Genomic DNA, 18979 nt, shown 5'->3' on the forward strand with positions numbered 1-18979 from the left:
AAGTCACTATCCCACTGATATTTGGGGATGGAAATGTAGTACTGTCTGCTAGAGTATAATCGAATGAATATTTTGTAAATCCAGGGTCATGAAGAAAGCTGTTTTCTTTTCCCAGGAGGGGCTGTAGAATGTTCATAAAAGCTCCTACAATAAGCCTGAGGTGAAAAGTGGTATCAGCTGAGGAACCTACATATACTGTCTGAAACATTTTAGATGTCTAGATTTGGCCAGGGAAATCTGTGTACAAAATAGTTATTTTGTGAAACTATTTTGAGAGTAATCTCATGGCATTATTTTAAAATAACTTCAGAGATGAGGATAACCATAACTAACAGAATGTTAGAATTGGCACCATTTTTACATTGGGTCATCAGATTCAATCTTCTCAATTTTACACAGATTTTGCCTTATAGGAAATGAAGTCTAAGTTGTTCAATTACCTTGCCCAGTGGTACACAGAACACTAGTGGCAGTGTTGAGACTTAAACCCCATGTCAACAAGTCTAAGTTCAGTCCTTTGCATTACTAGGATTCACAGAGGAATGTTAGTCGTGCTGAAGAATGTTCAATTCCCTAGCCCCATTTAACAGTCACTCATGGATCATAATTTCCTCCAAATGAAATTGGGGAAAGTTATTGTTTCTTGTAACAAGTGTCAGTTGAATTGAGATAAATAAATTATGATTATATATCCCACAGTAACCTCTCCCCACCCCCATTTTTTATTAACTTCTTGCCATATATTGTTGGTTATTGTTGCCATGTTGTCATAAGTTAGCTATTACAGACAGTAGTATCTGAAAAAGAGAACTTATGAAATTTCTCTTATACAGATAAATTTGTGGAGAGAGATTTTCAGAAACATAATTATGTTTATGTCCCTGTTTCTATTGCACCAGTCAAATAACTTGATTGGAATCCTTTTATTGATGTTAAAATTCTTTTATAGGAAAGTAATTGCATCATCAACTTTAAATAAATACAAATCCAGGTATTTAATATTGAGCTTTGTTTATAGCAATATATACTGACACATTGTTGAGCTTATGAAAAGAAAATTCAGGCCCATTATAGTCAGAGTTTAAGATGATTACAAGGATGTAATCCAGGAAAGAAAAACAAAATGAAACTACAGGGATGGTATTCATGGGATACTTTTAAAAGACCAGTCATAGAAAATCTAGTCTTCTATATGGCTAGTTTAATTCTGAGCATCCAAATCGAAGTTTAGTGAAGAAATAGATCAAAGTCTATAGATGGCTATGAGAATGCAAAAGGACTTACAGGAAAAGAAGAAAAAAGGAAATGCTTTTCTCTATGTTTCAAAATTGGTAGTTACATTTATTCTTTATTCATGGTGAAAACAAATAATTTCAGATTCTCCTATCTATCCCTGTACTTACCTCACAAGCTCCATGTTTCAGAACACTCCTAGGGTGTTCTGTGGTTATACAGAATATGTTAAGTTCCTGTGACCAAGATGTGCGTCATCCTTTCTGTGGTCAGATCAGCTAGTCTGTGATGAATCTGAATGTAGTCCAACTACAGACGGTGATTTTCCAGGGTCCAGGCAGTGAGTCTTCTATTTCAAAGTTATTTTATAGGAAATGAAGCATCTTTTTGAAATCAGAGGAAATCGATTATTTTACTTTATCAGTATTACAGCAGATATCACACAAGTTGTGTTCAGTTTTGCCCTTTTATATTTTGTGAAAAGAAGACCAGATCCTTTTTTAGACATGGTATGGCAGATATATAACTTTTTTCATTTACTCACTATTTGAGTGCCTGCAGAGTATGTTAACGTTATTCCGAGATCAAGATACTTGTGGTTAGAAAGAGAGAACCTACTTCCTATTTCATTTCAAATATGCTCATAACTTTTGTTACTTAAAAAAACACATGAGATATATGGGGCTCCATGGTGTTCTTCTGAGGCCAGTTTTTATGCCTGATATGAAAATGTCATGTTCTAATCTCAGAAACTCTTTTACTTGTCACTGTCAATAAGCATTGCAATAGCATCCCAGCATAACAAAAGTTCCTCTCCTCTGTGTTTATGAAATTACTGAGAGTAAACGACAGGTACTATTCCCTTTACTCCACCAGATTCACTTTGGTGGAAAATAAATGATATTAGACACATTGAACTGGGACCGAGGTAGCTTCATGGGCATGCAAACTCTACAGGCAGTCACACAGGGCCCCATTCTCAGAAGGGAACCATGCTTTGTTTAATGTCCTGCTATCACCATTTTGGAAATTATTAATAATCTATGAACAAAAGTCCTGCATTTGCATTTTGCACTGAGTACTACAAATTATTTTGCTGGTCCTGTCTAGGTAACGCTTATTCTTCTTGGCCATGATGGCCTGCCTTTGGCCTCCAATTGTACTCTATTAACATGAGCATTCTCTCTTCAATTCAAAGAAATAGGCAAGTAAGAAACTTTATTTTAAACTAGATATTTTTAAAATTAACTTCTAAAGAACTGTTTCCTATGGCAGGCTTATGATTTATTGAGTTTTAATAAACAAAAGTATCTAAGTAAGCTTCCAATCATGCAATTCTTAGTTTGGTAGGTGTGTTGCTGTTTATGTACTTCATAAGCTAACTAAGTCAAAGTTAGTGTTGCTTTTATTTACTTTTTAAAGATAATTGAATATACTATTTGGCTTATATTTCTTTAAAGTACAGTTTGGGAAGAGTTTAAATTGAAATGCGTTTTCCCATCTTTATCTTGTATAGTAAGCTGATTTTTGACCAAGCCTGAGAAATCTAATTTTGTGTTATATTAATTGCAGCATAAGCACAAAATTTCTTTCCTTTCTTTCTTTTTTTTTTTTTTCTGAGACAGAGTCTCGCTCTATTGCCTGGGCTAGAGAGCCATGGCATCTAAGCACAAAATTTCAACTGGAATTGTACAAAGTGAAAAATTATGGCATTTAAAAGTAGACCCATCAGCACCCACAGTGCTGTTAGTGACATTTGGAATATAGATTTTTTTCTGCTTCTTTGGTACCACACAACATGTTCAGTCTTACTGCCATTCCAAGGGTCCCCTTTGTGACTTCTCAGTAAATGGAATTTCCTTTTTTCTTTAGTCCTTAGAGAATTGAAGAATGTTTGCTCACTGGCTTTTAAAGCTGGGTCCCAAAACTTTTCTCTTTATATATATTGCATTAAAAAAATTCAAAGAGCCCATGTGTCTTTGTTCTCTTCCAAGCCCACAATTAGCTGAAGTTCTTTCTGTGTAGCAAGAAAGAGGAGGAAGGGGTGGCCCAACAGGCATTTTACTGCCAAAGAGAAAGTGTTCAGAGTTTCTTTGTCCTTTTTGTCAGGGACGGCTGCCTTCCTAATTGTACACGTGCCTTTGGGAGCATTATCTGATTCCTACAGGACATGCAGGAGTGCTTTGTATGCTGACCCTTAACTTGAACACAAATAATATCTTTTCAGTCCCCTTTCCTGGGCTGTTGCCGCAGGCTTGGATACCTAAGAACTTTAGTTCAGCCAGGGGCGTGGACCTCAGGTTTTACTTTTTTTCTCCAGTTGTCTTACCTGCAGTTTTGCCACACCTGTCAGGAGGAGAAGCTGCAGATGGAGGGTAGGTGAGGGATAGGAGCTGCAGAAGTCAGAGGGGAGGGAAGGCGAGACAAACAGCTGCTCTTGTCAGCATAGGGATAAGCATACAGAGATTAATAGTTATTTGAAGAGCAAATGGGGACGTGGCATTCAGCAGTAGAATGCAAATGCATGGATGTAATGGAATGGGCATGCGACTATTAACATTTAGACAGATGCTCTCTGGACTGAATGGAATGGCAGGGTCCATTTCTCCTCCCTGTGTGAAAAAAAATAAAGTTTAATATAATAATTTTAATAAACTTAAAGTTTAAAATTTTAAAAATGTTCAAGCCCCTATTTCTTTGTAACACGTTCTTCCCCACAGTTTTACATAGTCTGGGTCTCTGAGTTATATTTCAATTGAAGGCCCATTTGTAAAATTCATAAAATATGTACCAACAAGGCTGCCTTCCTCTTCTTGCTTTTGATTCCCACCCCTCCATGACTAACTTGAAGAAACTGTAAGATTTCCATGTGTCAGAAGGTTTCACAAAAGGAAAATGGTGCCACAGACTCTTTGCCCCTTTTGGAAATGTGTCCAGTGTGTCTCAGGTTTGGGAATGACTCTGGGATGCTTTACCTGATTAGGCTGACGGCTGTGAAGGCCTGGACAGAGCCCTGAACTCAGAACCAGAAGATTTCATTTCAAAACCGCCACTCTGCTGCATATTAGCTGATGCTAGGGCAAACTGCTTGACCTCTCTGACAATAATGTAGTAAAGTTGTTTTATAGATTAAATGGGAAGAAGTTAATTTGTTCTTTCCACGAACATGTTATTGAGTACTTACTCTGTGTTCAGGCCTATTCACATAGAGGGTATAAAAGCATCTGACAGAAGGCACTACATGAGCTAATGTACCTCTCTGAATTATATCAAGCATAGAATTTTATTCACAACTAGATGGTATTTCTCTTATACATGTTCTACTCTAGAAAAGAGTGAACTTCTATGAAGAAAATAAAATAACAGATAAAAAATTAGACCGTGTTTGGATGATGCACTAGCATGTTACCTTTTAAAATGTATAGTTGGGTGCACCTAACCCGGATCCCATGCCCCTCTAGTCTTTGGGAAATTAGTCCATGAGGGGAGAGGACACTATTGGTATCCTAGGACAGAATTTAAAATTAGGACTAAGAGAAAATTTGAAGGTCTTCTGATTTTGCCCCATATGCAACAATTTGATATTTAAATCCCCTCTAGAATATATCAAGTGGGTTTTTGCATTTTGAATGCCATAGCCCCCCAAAAAATTGTAATAACAGGTAGTATTCATTTATTTTAAGGAATTCCTAAGCAGTTACTAAGCTCTAGGTACTTTTTGCATAGTTTGTGAATAAGCATGTATTATACTTTGAAATGCTCTTGAGGAAACCAGTCTCCAAAGGTAGCACATAAGAACTGCCTGATCTGTGAAAGTCATAACAAAACACACACGCCTCAGACTTCTCTTAGTGTCTCTGTGTATGACAAATTGGAGATTTTACTTTGAATGTGAAGTGTTTCGGATGTGAGGTCCATCTCGGTAGAACACATGCACCAAATGATGCCTGTTTGGAGCAATGATCTGCGCTTACATGGCTAACATCAGGGTTCCTGGGTGTCCTTGCAGCCACAGTACACGAACCTGGGGCTCCTGAACAGCATGGACCAGCAGATCCAGAACGGCTCTTCGTCCACCAGCCCCTACAACACAGACCACGCGCAGAACAGTGTCACGGCGCCCTCGCCCTATGCGCAGCCCAGCTCCACCTTTGATGCCCTCTCGCCGTCGCCCGCCATCCCCTCCAACACCGACTACCCGGGCCCACACAGCTTCGACGTGTCCTTCCAGCAGTCGAGCACCGCCAAGTCGGCCACCTGGACGGTAAGAGCACCAGGCACACACGTGCCATTAAGCCTGACTTCAAGTACAAGGATAATCTTCATCACATCCCAGGGATTTGTCCCCTCCTAAGTTTAGGGGTTCCATACTCAATGGTGGGAAATTTGTCTTTGAATATTTAGTACTGAATCAGAGAGAGAAAGTCCCAGTGTGGGAACCAAATGCCTGTGAGCCAGCCAGCTCCTAGCAATTTGAGCCAGTGTGTTCCTGCCTACTTCACCCTGTTGTGAGGTCCTTTTGTGAGAGTTTATGGCAAAATGGAAAGCACTATGCCAATGAGAAGTATCGTAATCCTAGGATATGTGTTTACAATCTCCAGAATGTGGAGTATTTACAAGTCTTATTATTGTGAAGAAGTAAATGTCACATTAAAGTGTGATTTTTTTAAAAAAATAAATAAAATAATATGTGATCAAAAATAAGAAAATAAAATCCCATTTATTAGGGAAGTACAAATATGTTTATACATGTAGGTTCCATAACATGAAGTATAATTTATATATATTTATTAAACTTAGAAACATCTTTTCCAAAAAGAAGCCTCTAAAAATACACACCAGGGCTCTAAGTGAGTCCAAAGACATTCTGATTTAAAGTGCTGAAAAAAATTTTTTTCATATATAATTTTCTAAGAAAGCATGGAAATTTTTCAATAATTAAAAAGGTACAAGAATGTTTATTTCAAAATTTATATTTTAAGGCACTGTAACATGAATAAAGCTCAAATATACGGGGTTTCTTTGGAAAGCATTTTTATTTTTATGTTATGGATAGTATCTAGTTCACTATAGTCTTTAATCCAGTTGTACAGTTTATAAGATAATCTGTACTCATAACACCTATTCCAGCATAATTTCACATCTGTTCCCTCATTTTGATCTCGTTTTGGGAGTAGGTACGATAAGTTTTATAGCTCCTATTTTACTAGTGAGAAAATCTGAAGAACATGGAGGTTAAGTTAAGTGATATCCCTAAAGTTATAGACGTTTTTGTGTAGCTGGGCCTATTTCCAATTTTTGTTTTCCCCCCACTGGATTCTTATTCCACCATTTCCCACCAAGGTGCCCCCAAATTGCCTAAAAGTTAATTTTATTTTAGTGCCTTCCTTTCATTGTTTGAGAAGCAGTTCTTTCATGGCTCATATTTCAACCATCAAGTGTAACTATTAGCTTAAAAATTGATCTCTCCTTCATGTATTACTTATCAATTGTGTCATAACCTTTAGTTTCTTTTATATTTGTAATCCTGGAGATGGATACTGCAGGTGAGTAAACTTAGAGTTTATGGTCTTTACATAGTTGGTTGATTGACCCAAGTAATATTTTGCTAAACAACCACTAGGATAACCATTTTATAAGTGCAGCACTGATGTGTCCTAGGATAGTGGCCACCAGTTGGATGGTTACAATCACTGATCTTCCAGGATAATGGTTACTTGCATAGTTCCTCAGTCAGGGCTCTACTCTATTATGAGTAGCCTTGTCTGAAGGGATGAGGAACATATTGGGGCTACTACATGAATAATTGCTTTTTCTCTTCTAAAATCATTTAGGAACCACAGGGATGAAACTTGATGTAAACACAACATCAAGTCAGTCCTCCTTCCCCTCCTTGCCTTACCATTTCCTCATGTAGAAATCTTAGGGTCATTTTCAGATTCAGTGCAATCCTAAACCATCCTCACTCAAAGCACCTCTTTCAGAGAAGTAAATTGTCACACAAAAATGGTTGAAGATCTCTACCTAAATGGTAGGTTAAAAAGAAAATATTTTAGTGGAGTATGCTAGTAAAATTTCCTTACATGTGCCAGAAGTGATATCAGTATCCTGAAAAAGCAGGTAGGTACTGTGGCTATGGGAAAAGAGAATTGGTTGAAAGCCAGAAAACCTGGATTCTAGTCTTCATCACCTATATGACCTTAGCCAAGCCACTTGTTTCTAGAATTCAATCAGTGCCTCTGATGAGGTTGGTGAAACCCACTCTGTTTTCCTAAGGTGAGGTAATAGTATTAATAACCACCATAGAAAGTTTTTAGAAGGACTTGGGTTCTAACTGAGTATTTTATCCACCATTCCTGAGTGAGCTTGGTTAAATGGCTTGGCTTTTCTTGGATTTCTATTCAGTTATCTGCAGTCTACCCTGTGGCTTTTGCAGAATGAGGATACTACTTGTATATCACATGGTATTTATCTTTTTAGAAATTTCTTTCTTGTGGACATCCAGGCTCATTCCAGGCCTCGTTACATTTCTTGTAAATCTAGGGCACTGGAACCCTTATCTTAGAAGCTCCTGAGATCACCTAAAAAGACGTAATTTCTTATTCTTGGACACCTGTATCTTGTACATAGCAGCATCTAATTTTTTGAGCCCAGTTATATATCCTCACATTTATACATAGACTTCACATTTTTGTAAGTATTTTCTCATACATTTATCTTAGTTGACCTTCATAATCAAGTCTGTTATTCCCAGTTTTATACATGAGACAATTTCAAGAAGCGAAGGTCACATGACCAATAACCAGCCAAGAAGGGAGAAGCAGCCAGGCCCCCTCACTCCCAGTTCAGGTCTGTCCTGATGGATGGCAGGAGCAGACAGGCCCTGTGTAGCACACAGCTGTCCTCTACGTCTTGAAGCCCGACTGCCAGAGGATATTTTTTGTGCCATATCACACAGCACCCATTTCTTAGGCATCTATGCATTTTAAAGCAATTTTTCAAGATTAAATGCTACATTTTAGAACTGTCCACAAACTGAAAGCAGCAGAAGCAGCTGTCATTGGGGGAGGCCACACTTATCACATAGTCTTCTGGTAATTTTTTAATAAAAATCTTTTAAGTGCCATTTTATCACTTGTCATGCTTTCATGTCGAGTTTTCCCATTTAACTTTTTTGGTTTTACACTCAGAATTAGTGTCAAAATATAACTAATTTATTTGAAGTGTATATGCATTTTTTCTTCTGCTTTTCCTATGTTTTAAATAACGAATGTGATTGTGTTTCCAGTTCTATAATACAGTATTTATTTTAAACTTCTTACAAAAAAATAAAGTGAGATATGACAACCTTTTTCCATATCCTCTATCCCTCTCTCTCTCTCTTTCACACACACCAGCACTTAATTTAGGATTTAGTTTCAGACTGTTTTAACTTCTACAATTTAATTGACAGAGTTATAGGGGCCTACCATTCAGGATAATGCAGTATTGGGCTAGTATTGGGCTAGTACTGCAGCTGGGAGTCACCAGCCACGGGACAGTTGAAAGAATGGTAGTTTGGACATGGTGAGAAACTTAAGTGCAGATTTCAACTCTGAAACTTACTAGCAGAATATGGGACTTTCCCCCCAACTTCCATCTCACTAAACCTCACTTTCCTTGCCTACAAATGGGGATATTAATACTTTCCTTATCATGAGGATTACTTCACGTAAACACGTCTATTAGCAACTTAGTCATAAGCACACAGTGTTTATTGAGTCTGAATCTGAATCTTTTTGTTTCATGAGTTTATTAGAGTTTTACTGAGGGTTCAGTTGTACAACAGGTAATAATTTGAGAGAGTGAAAGGTAAAATATCAACTTATTTTTTTTTTCTTAATGCTTTTCGACTATTAACATGCATACTTCAGCCCCAAGGGACCGTGATCCTATCCACTATCCAAATATATAAATAGATGACATAGGATGATAACAGCTCTCCTAAGTGCAGACTTCCGCAGGCTGGCTGGGCTGCTTTCCTCAGCCTGCCCAAGCAGACGCAGGTGCTCCTCGCTGGGACAAGGAGGGGCCCTTTCCAGATTTAAGGACCTGTTATGTTAACTTTTGACATTTAGTCCTCATTTTTTAATCTGCTGCTTCATGTACAAGGATTCCTTTTTGTGTTCTTTGTGTTAAATAAAGGGTAACAGTGGGCCTCACTTATTGTAGAGTCAGCATATTAATTTATAGTGACAAAGTGTTGTCAGCAACGTAATCAGTCACCAGTAGGGAACTAGTTCAATAAATTGTGGCATATCCATGCAACCAAATACTACAGGCCATGAGAAAGAATCATCTGTACTGATGTGGAATGCTTTGGGAGTTGTTGCCGAGGAAAGATAAGCTCTCTATGGCACCTACTTGAGGATTGAGAGTGCTGGTGAGGACCTCTTCTGGGGCCAGTGTTCTCTTTGTGCTCAACTCTAGTGATGAGGCCTCATTGTGGATATCCTAGTATAGGTCAGCCTGCCGTGGTCATTGGCCTCACACACCTTTGCCAGTTTGAGAGCTGTTTTTTCACAATCTATGACACACAGTTTTCTCTGTGTGCAGACACCGTGAAAATCCTCAGGTGGTTTTTGTGCATGTGTGTGTGTGCTCAGACTGAGGTAACGACCCTACCCTTGGGACACGGGAGCACTTTTGCTGTTGTGTCTTTTTCGGGGCATCAACTTCAAGATCTTGTAGGGCAGACATCCTGACCTAGTTCTCTGGACAATGTTCAGCTTATGGTGGGCCCCTAAAAAATATTAAGAAACTCTGGTTTCTCCTCATGATTAAAAGAATCGTAGTTCTAAGCAATATCCCTCAGTTCTGACCCTGATTGTTAACTGTCCGTGAATTTGGTCCCTTCAGCCTCCACCCATGATTTATAAAGAGCATTCTTCCTTTGCCTTTCCTAATCGTGCCAGCCTCGTGTCAAGTTCAGAGCTTTGAAGAATTTGACTTGAGCAAGTGGAGAGATTAGGGAGGTGGCGTTTGAAAGGGGAACAGCCAGTTCCCGGGAGAGTTCCATTGATCCCAGCATATCGGTCTTGGTCTCGCAAGCTCACTCCCCTTGGCTCCGAAGGCAGGCTGAGATGCGCCCCTGTGGCCCACCCTCCCTGTCATCAGGTTACCTGTAATGTAAGACTTTCAGAAAAAGGCTGCCAGCTCTGCAGAAATCTAATGCAAGCCAGCCCATTGCGTGGCCCTCTGGAATTTAGAGACTCTTAAGAATAGCCCTTCAAAGGACATGATGTACAGACAAACTTTTTGATGGTGAATATGATTTATCAACTTCCTTTTGCAAATGAAACACTTCTCTCAAAGTTTGTGCCTCATTTGGGGCTTGATCTAGTGTTACATTTGAGTGGCTGCTAGATTTCACTGGTGGGGGCAGGAGGGAAGTCAGTAGCTCCTGCCAGCCATGTAAATGTTCATCCTAACAAGGTTATTTCCACTTCTTGCCATATCTGTTTCATTAATTACCTGACATACATAGGGTGCCTTTTTGTGCCTCTCCCATGATGAAGAAAAGAATAACATTAGGCATATTAACCTGTTATCCAGACTATTTCTTAATTCACAGAATATTAAAGAAGAATATCCCAAAAAAGTGGTTGGAGATTCTTGGTGATGGTTCACATAATTTACTTAACTCTAGATTTTGGATTTAAAAATAAATGTCATTATAAAGCATGCTGTAGAAGTTGCTTCCCAGTCCAGAATGGAATAACTTAAACAGTATGCTTGTCTGAATTTGTTTAGATTAACTCTAGATTAATGTACTTATAATAAGCCAGTTTCACCCAATCTAACGTTTATCACCCTCCCACACCATACCAAGTGATTGTTGACTGCACCATGGAGTTTCTATTGAAAAGAAAAAAAAAATGGTACTTATTTATTGCGTTTGAATATTATAAGAACTATTGATTTAAAAAATAAACAATTTAAATAAATCTTGTATTTCCTTTTCTACTGCAAACAGAGTAAAAGTAAGTAGACCTTTTTGTTTTTCTCTTTTCTTCTTCCTCCTCCCTCTTCTTGTTTTCCTCCATTCCTTCTTCCCTACCTTCCTTTCTTTTATTCCTTTCTCTTTCTTTTCCTTTTGCTTCATTTATGTTATCCTTAGTAATGGTTAATTTGGTTTTGTAGCTATCACCAGCCACTTGGTATCTTGTTTTTTCTACTGTAGCTTTACTTACCTGGAATGGTAAATTAATATGGAGAGGATCATGATGTAAGTCAATCACAGTGGAAATTTCCATCAAGAAACAGATCATCAGGACCTCTGCAAGTAACAAATCACCTTGAATAAGAACGGGCTGCCTTCGAGGTAGCAAACTCTAATGTCAGTGGGGCCAAAGAGGGACCAGAAGTGAGCCAAATGATGAGTCCAGAGACTGTGCGCAGATGAATTTTCATACCCCATCTACAGGGGCATTAGCTTTACAATCTCAACCTATCATTGTGGGGGAAAGTAAGCCTAGAATTAAGATATTAATTTTTAAAGAACAAGGAGAAACCTGAATTTACATGTAATATCATCAGATCTTAAAATGATAGTAATAATTCAAAAAAAAAAAAAACTTGTAAAACATTACAAGCCAAACAAAACAATAGACAGGCTGTATGCCATCTTGTGCAATGTGTTAACAGTGACAAGGGAAGATTACTTAACGTTTAAATAACTGGAAGCTGGAGCAAGCATCTAAGGAAAAGTTTACCGGCAGGTATATTGTATTCAGAAATTATAATTCTCTATCCCTTTAAATAGTCATATAGATTTATCCCTTGCTACATTTAACTAAGCAATATATTATCAGAGAATATTTTTCTCAATTTGTTCTTACAGTAAATGGCCTTCCTCCTTCTCATTCCTATAAAATCTTATTTTATATGAAAAATATAATGGTATTGCAATGTTGGATACTTGGCATAAAGAAAGGGTTTGTTGTTTGTTTGTTGCTGTTATTATCATTAGAGAATTTGTGAAACTCTGTAACTTAACTCTCTCAAATTGGCCAGAGCAGTAATCAGAAAAGAGCAGTGAGATTTAAAGGGCTTCAAATCAATTTTCTCAGCCCACTAACTGATGGCTTATTTTTAATTGGCACATAGTGAATACATTTGGAACAAAAATCACCTGAAAATTGAGGTATAAACAGAGAATAATGTCATAAGAATTTTTTAATGACTCAAGAAAAATATACTATATCATTAAGCTCAACAGAGATCCCTTAAAATGAATGTAAACTTAAAATCAGCCTTGAATTACATTTGCCATTTATTGTGGGATTGTTGTTGTTAGGGCATTCCCGTGTATGAGCTTTGTACCTTCTCCCATTTGCACACCCCCAAAATTAGCTATTTCCATCGTGTGGCCAAATCTGTGCAAGTGTTGCCACCTGCTTTGGTGAAGGACCAGTGTATGTTTCTCATGAAATGTATTTAGCAATTATTCGTCACGTCGTGAGTAAAAGCAACTGCATTTAAAATAAAGCCTCTTGGTTTTATATCAGAAGCAATTAATATATCTACTCAAGTGGCTGTGACTGAAAGGAGACATGATACAATGTAGCTTTTCTACCCGACACCTTCCAATCCTTTGAGATTAAAGAAGAGTTTATTGTAGAACAAAAAGGTAAGCTGTAGTCTCTTTGAAGCCCTGCAGATGTTTTGTAGACATGCAATGGTTTTTAGAACAAGGGGTCCTGTAATTAGGCCCACAGAGACCTAAAGGTAATGATGTCAATAGATGTTTCTCCTGTGGTTTTTAATGATGATCATTACCCTGTCATCAGCCTCCCCCCACCCCCGCTGAAATTGAAAAGAAAATGTGTTAGTAGCCAGAGACCCTAAATCTAATTTATTGTGAGGTAAATTAGGGAGGGATTCTCATTTTACCACTAGAATAAGCCTTTTCATTTGGGTTTGAATTTAAGAATGAAGATGCATGTGATAAAACATTACAACTTGCCATCTTGTTATTGTATCAGAAAAGTCTGAAAATGGAGAAATTAATTTCTCATTGTCTTATGCAGAGTTAATACTGAATTCTTATGTTCATTGATCAAACAGGAGCTTTTTCCTGGGTTACTCACTAAGTTATGCGTGTGTGTGCTTTTTATGCTGTTTAACCAGTATCATGTGCACTAAATCTTTAAAAAAAATATAATGAATAAGTCAACGAGACTATTTCAAAAGACTTTTTTTCTTTGAGTGGTTTCCAAGTTGTATTAAATAAGAAGAATAATGATTACTTAACTTTAGGATTCTCATTTGAATTTGAGAAGACATCTGACAGGCTCCTGAAGACTGTGGCTCATTAAGTACAACAGAGGACTTGGAAGGACAAGCTATATGAAGCTGGCAGGTCGTTTTGTCTCTGTCCATCTGTTAAATGGGTATTATAATATTTAGTTGGCAGGATTTCTGTGAGACTTAATTAATTAAATTTTATAAAGGGCCCTGGGCGCCTGAGAGATGAAGCTCTAGAAACTTGTTAATAATATGTTATTATCTTATTCTAGAATTTTGTTTTCAGATTTACCTGCTTGGATACTGCATCATAGCCATGCTTACAATTCAGGCAGTTTTCTGAGGTTTTCCGTTTATATAAAGACATGAAATCAAATGATATAGATATATAAGTCCCTAGACATAGATGTGGAATGAAAATATACATATATGTTTTTTAATAATGTAAAAGAGTTTCTTCTTAAGACATGTTTAATTGGATCCTATATCTGTTAATCGGCTACTTTTTTGTAGCATCTCAGTGTTTTATGGGTAAGATTTCAACAGAACCAGTAAAAAATAATTTAAATGTAATCATTTTTACTGGGTCATGAGGAGAAGAATTTACTCTCTTTTTTAAAAAAATACAAAAATAAATGTATGTATTTTTATATATACAAATATGTTACTCTAGTTGAGTAACAATGGAATTAATATACAATAATTATAATTTTGCAGTTTGGGCTAAAAAGATATTCCTTCCTCTGCCTCCTCCCTTGCTTTTGCCTTCTACCTGTGTATTAATTTGAGATTTTCATATTTATGAATATAGAGCCTTGGAGTTAATATAAACTGCCCCCAAAAATTGTCCCCCCCTTTGTATTTTTGGCAAAGCAAATCCCATTTTTCCATAAGAACGATGTTATGATTAAGAATTGCATTTCTAACCGAGGAATGGTCATCAAGTAAGTCATAGATACGATTAACCGCATGTCATGAGAGCAAGACTGTTACTCCCGTAAGCCACTGTAATCATTTAAATAGGAAAATGATATTCATAGTTTTATAAAGTTTGCTTAAATATCTTGTATGCTTTGACATATGTGATAAGTTTACTTATAATATTTTAAGTTATTTTTATAAACTTATATAAAACTGATTGCTATTGTAATAAATATTTTAATTAACATCTTAACATGCCAGAACTTTGATGCATTTAATGTGGAATAATTTGAGAACCCTATGTTTCTCAAAATTTTCTGTAGGAGAATTAGCATGGATACTTACATAATGCATTTCTGTTGCTAAGGATGATACTTAAAAAAAAATTCTGTAGTGTAGACCATTCTTTATTTTAACAACTTGAATCAATTTTTGATGCTATTACTAAGGATTTTGCTTGTAGGAAAAAAACCCCTGTGTCTTACTGAATTTGAAAATAGGGTTTTTGTATGTGTTGACTATCCTTGCCTGACCCCCACTCCCCAAACCAGAGCAGTCTTGAGAAGATAGAAAGCCCCCAAAGGGAGCTAGAGACAGAAGTGCTTAAAAGTGCTAATGGAGAGATTTTTGGAGGAGGAATTTGAGGACACAATTTACGTATTAGACCCAGGGCTTGTCTTTAAACACTATTCAAGTTTATTTCCCACACTTTCTCTTTAAAACTTTCTATATAAATCCATGGAATTAGTGGATAAGACCTTTGGGAAGCAGTGGGTAGTTGATAATTAGATACTAATCAGATTGACCAATAGGTAAAATAGAAAATATCCTCATAATAAGAATTTGGACTAACTCTTTCTACACTTCTACAGTTAGAATGGATGCTTAGAAAATATATCCTTGTGATTATTTATAATCTCTTCTTGAACTAACCTACACAAAAAACAAACCTTTTCCTCCTTTGTTTATTCTCATGCCCAGACTGTGTTGAAGTCACACAAGTATAAATAAATTGTACACCGTTTTAAAATGCTTTAGTCTAACTTTATTCCCTTTGAATTTTGAACATATTTGACAAATAAATGTTTGTAATATTGCTTAAATCAGTCTTTTACAAATAGAATTGTCAACTTCCAAGAGTTACCACAGTATAACCCATTATTTAGATTTCTGTTGTTCTTTTATGATACTCACTGGTAATGGATTATATTTTACTTTTATCTATCATCAAAGTCTACAGAAAACACTTTTGTATGTAAATGTAACAGAGGCATATTTTGCAGATACTTATTTTATGTCTGAGAATCATCATATAATTTAGCAAACATCAACTGTGCACCTTTTAGTGTAAAGGCTATATAGCAAGAGATATAGATGGGAAAGGAAAATGACTCATTCAGCAGCAGAACCAGAAAAAAACCATAGACTTCTTCCAGTTTAGTTTTCTACTGAAGAAGCAATTAAATATATAGCCATTTGTCTAAGTTTCTACAATGTATTCATCTTTCAAATCTGATCTCTAACCTAGCATACCATGGATTTCAGTTACAAATGTTTCTCTCTGCATAAGCATGTAGACAATAGGTGTTAATAGGTATAAGAATTGCTCTGGGACCAGTCTTTTAAGTTTTTATGAACTCTTCTCTTATATTCCCCTCCCCAAGTGCAAATATCATTTTAGACACTTTGAGATTAGGAGTGGAGATGAGGAGAAGATAACCAGAAGGAAAAATAGGAGAAAGGGGAAGTGAAACTAGTTAGAAACTTAGAAACTAGTGAGGGGAGCCTTTAATAAAAGTGTAAGTGCATACTTTAAATTTGTTACTTGTATTTTTTTCTAAGACACTTTTGTAGCTCTGTTGGTTTCTTTTTATGGATATGGACTTCTGATTTGAGGAAAAGATGCAGACTAATCCAAACGAAATGGTCAAATTCAATCTAAAATCTTAACTTCCTTGATTACTGCATTCTATAATTTACTGAGCTTTTTGCTTCAAAATATGACAACATACCTTTTATTTCCTTTAGTTTTCTTTTTAGAAGAGTTGACTAAACTATTTCAGGAAAGAGGAGGACAGGAGACTTCTTACTTTCTTATTCCTAGCAAGCCTTGCTGCTTTTTAAGAACAGTGCATTTTCTTCAAAATATACTCAATACTGTAGGTGGTCTTAAATCAATGAATAAATGTGTAATTTTATATACTTTCCTAAAATACTTTGAAATTTACAGGAAAGATGATCCCAGTAAATATCTGCCTGTATTTCAGTGAGCAATAAAACAGATAAGCGATACAATTCTAAGGCCCTTTCTCCATGTGTAGTAGTAGTGGCTTTATTTTGATGGCTAGTGCCATAGTGTAATTGAAGCAGTATTTTCATGTAGAAGCATTTATTTATATGCTGTTTCTACCTGTTAGAAATATTTTTCATATAATTATTTTATAATAATTCTTTTATTGTATTTTTTTTCCCTCCACTAACACAGCACACACCCTAATGTCACAGAGCTTAGATTTGATTCCTATGTTCATACTGTTTGCCTTTGGTGGTCCTGGTGACTGCAGTGATCTCTACCTCCTGGAGATCCAGTGAGTATCTGCGTATCGGAAGAAATAACCAGAGTTACTTTATCATCTTTTGTCACTGATCTCAATAGAGGGTTAACTGTGTTTATGACATGGAGGATGCTTCAGAACAACGTAAATTAGAAGGGCAATAAGTAGAATGGACATATTTTGCCTGGGTATTGCCCACATTGTTACATGAACAGTAAAAGAGGTTATATTTTTCTAATGCTTGCTCACAAGCATTCCCAAGCTAACAGATTCTCTTTTTTCAAATGGTTTGAAATTTTGTTTTGAAGTTTTCACTTGGGCATGTGGTCATAGGGCATAGATTAACTCCTAATGTATTGCTTTCTCATTTTGTTTGACATTGAAATTCAGACTTCAGAAACAGAAAAAGCAATACTTTGAATAATCTTATTTCCATAAATTCCTGATTTAAAATGAAAATATTCCCTCAGCTGCTTAATTACAATGAGATTAATATACAAAACATATAATTCTGTAAACTATAGAAGATACAGTATATCCTTTTCAGTTATTTTACAAGACTGAAGGTTATAAATATTCTATCATATCCTTGCCTCCTCTAAAAATCAGGGACTATTACTCTTTCACTACAGGACAAAAAAAGTGCCTAAGGAGGCAGGGTGGTGTATGAGCAAGAATTCAGCTTTGTGGTCAGATAGACCTGGGATTGAATTCCACCTCTCTCTATCTGTGTGGCCTTAGGCAGAACATTGTCTCAGGGGTAGCTTCCTCATCCCTAAAATGGGGATAATACTCTCTTAGGTAACAATGTTATTGGTAGAATTTGATATAATCGATATAAAGTGCCCAACACAATGTCTAGTAAATGGTGATTTTTATTAGGATGAATCAGATTTAGGATTAGAATTTAGACTAAACCTGCCTTACTAACAGATTTGTTGGGAACCATAGCAGGAAATCTCCTCCATGGAGTAGCTCTAGCTTCTGGTGCCTAGCCTTCCACTGTGTGGTAGAGGTGATATATTACAGTAGTACTCTGAAACTTTTACCTGTACTAGGGCAGAGGAAAATGAATGACTACATTGGGCATCCAGAGGGTATAATCTGAAGTGATCTATAGGAGACATATAATTTTTTTACTGTAAAACATTTCAATTTTGCATTTAAAAATATATATTTTCCCCTTCATTTTGAAAATGTCTTTAAAATTGACTGTCCAGGAAGATGAGTAATACTGATCTCGTGTCTTTGAGTTACAACCAAGCACACTGCTATATATACTTCTGAAGCACAAGTGCCTTCAACAATTGTTTAAAAGGCACAATTTTGAGATAAAGTGCCCTGAGAGAGAGCACTGGGGGATATTTATTTTTATAGCCTCATCCCCAAAATGACTGGGACCCATGCTATAAAACAGTGACACTGCTAACCAGTTGTGCAGAGCTCCTTCTTTATGGCCAGCTTTCCTGGCCACATTCTAGATTTATTTGGATGTCCCCAAAGGCACCATTACCACATAAGAAAGGAAGTCACAGGAAGGCAAATTCCAGCTCAAAGTGGAGCATGGTCGAACTCCCTGGGGGTGGAATGCACTGCCTCCCATAGTGCTGAGCTCTCAACTGCTGGAGAGAGTGAAAATAGAGGGAAGACCCCTGACACAAGTTTTTGATGAGAGAATGAAACAAGTGGCCTCTAAAGTTCCCTTTGCATTCCAATGTTAGGCATCCAGAGGAGAAATCTTTCATAGCCACAAAGATAGAGAAGGACTGCAATTGACCTACTCTGTGCCAGACAGTTGGTTAAATAGAGAAGAGAGTAGACTTTCCAGATAGGCGGTTGAAGCAGCCTAAGTCACAACACAGAGGCAAGCCTAACATGCTCCTCCCAAAACAACGACTCCACCATTCTGTCTGAAGGGGTGGTTCTGTGATAGGAAACTGTGTAAAGTAAGGCTCAGAGGTAGGATGGGGCAGCCTATGTAG

General features: G+C 36.8%; 1 protein-coding gene across 5 annotated transcripts in view; it reads left to right on the plus strand.

The window, feature by feature from the left end:
• TP63 (tumor protein p63) overlaps nucleotides 1-18979 on the plus strand; it is a 212833-nt gene that overhangs the window by 132348 nt on the left and 61506 nt on the right. For 4 of the 5 annotated variants that reach the window (XM_045539921.1, XM_045539918.1, XM_045539919.1 and 1 more), the window contains one exon: nucleotides 5243-5497. The exons of the other annotated variant lie outside the window; for it this stretch is intronic. In XM_045539921.1, coding sequence (XP_045395877.1) covers nucleotides 5243-5497 — 255 coding nt within the window. The remainder of the gene's footprint in view (nucleotides 1-5242; nucleotides 5498-18979) is intronic. 5 annotated transcript variants of the gene reach the window in all.

Source organism: Lemur catta, chromosome 1, assembly GCF_020740605.2.
Source record: "Lemur catta isolate mLemCat1 chromosome 1, mLemCat1.pri, whole genome shotgun sequence".
Lineage (NCBI taxonomy): Eukaryota > Metazoa > Chordata > Mammalia > Primates > Lemuridae > Lemur > Lemur catta.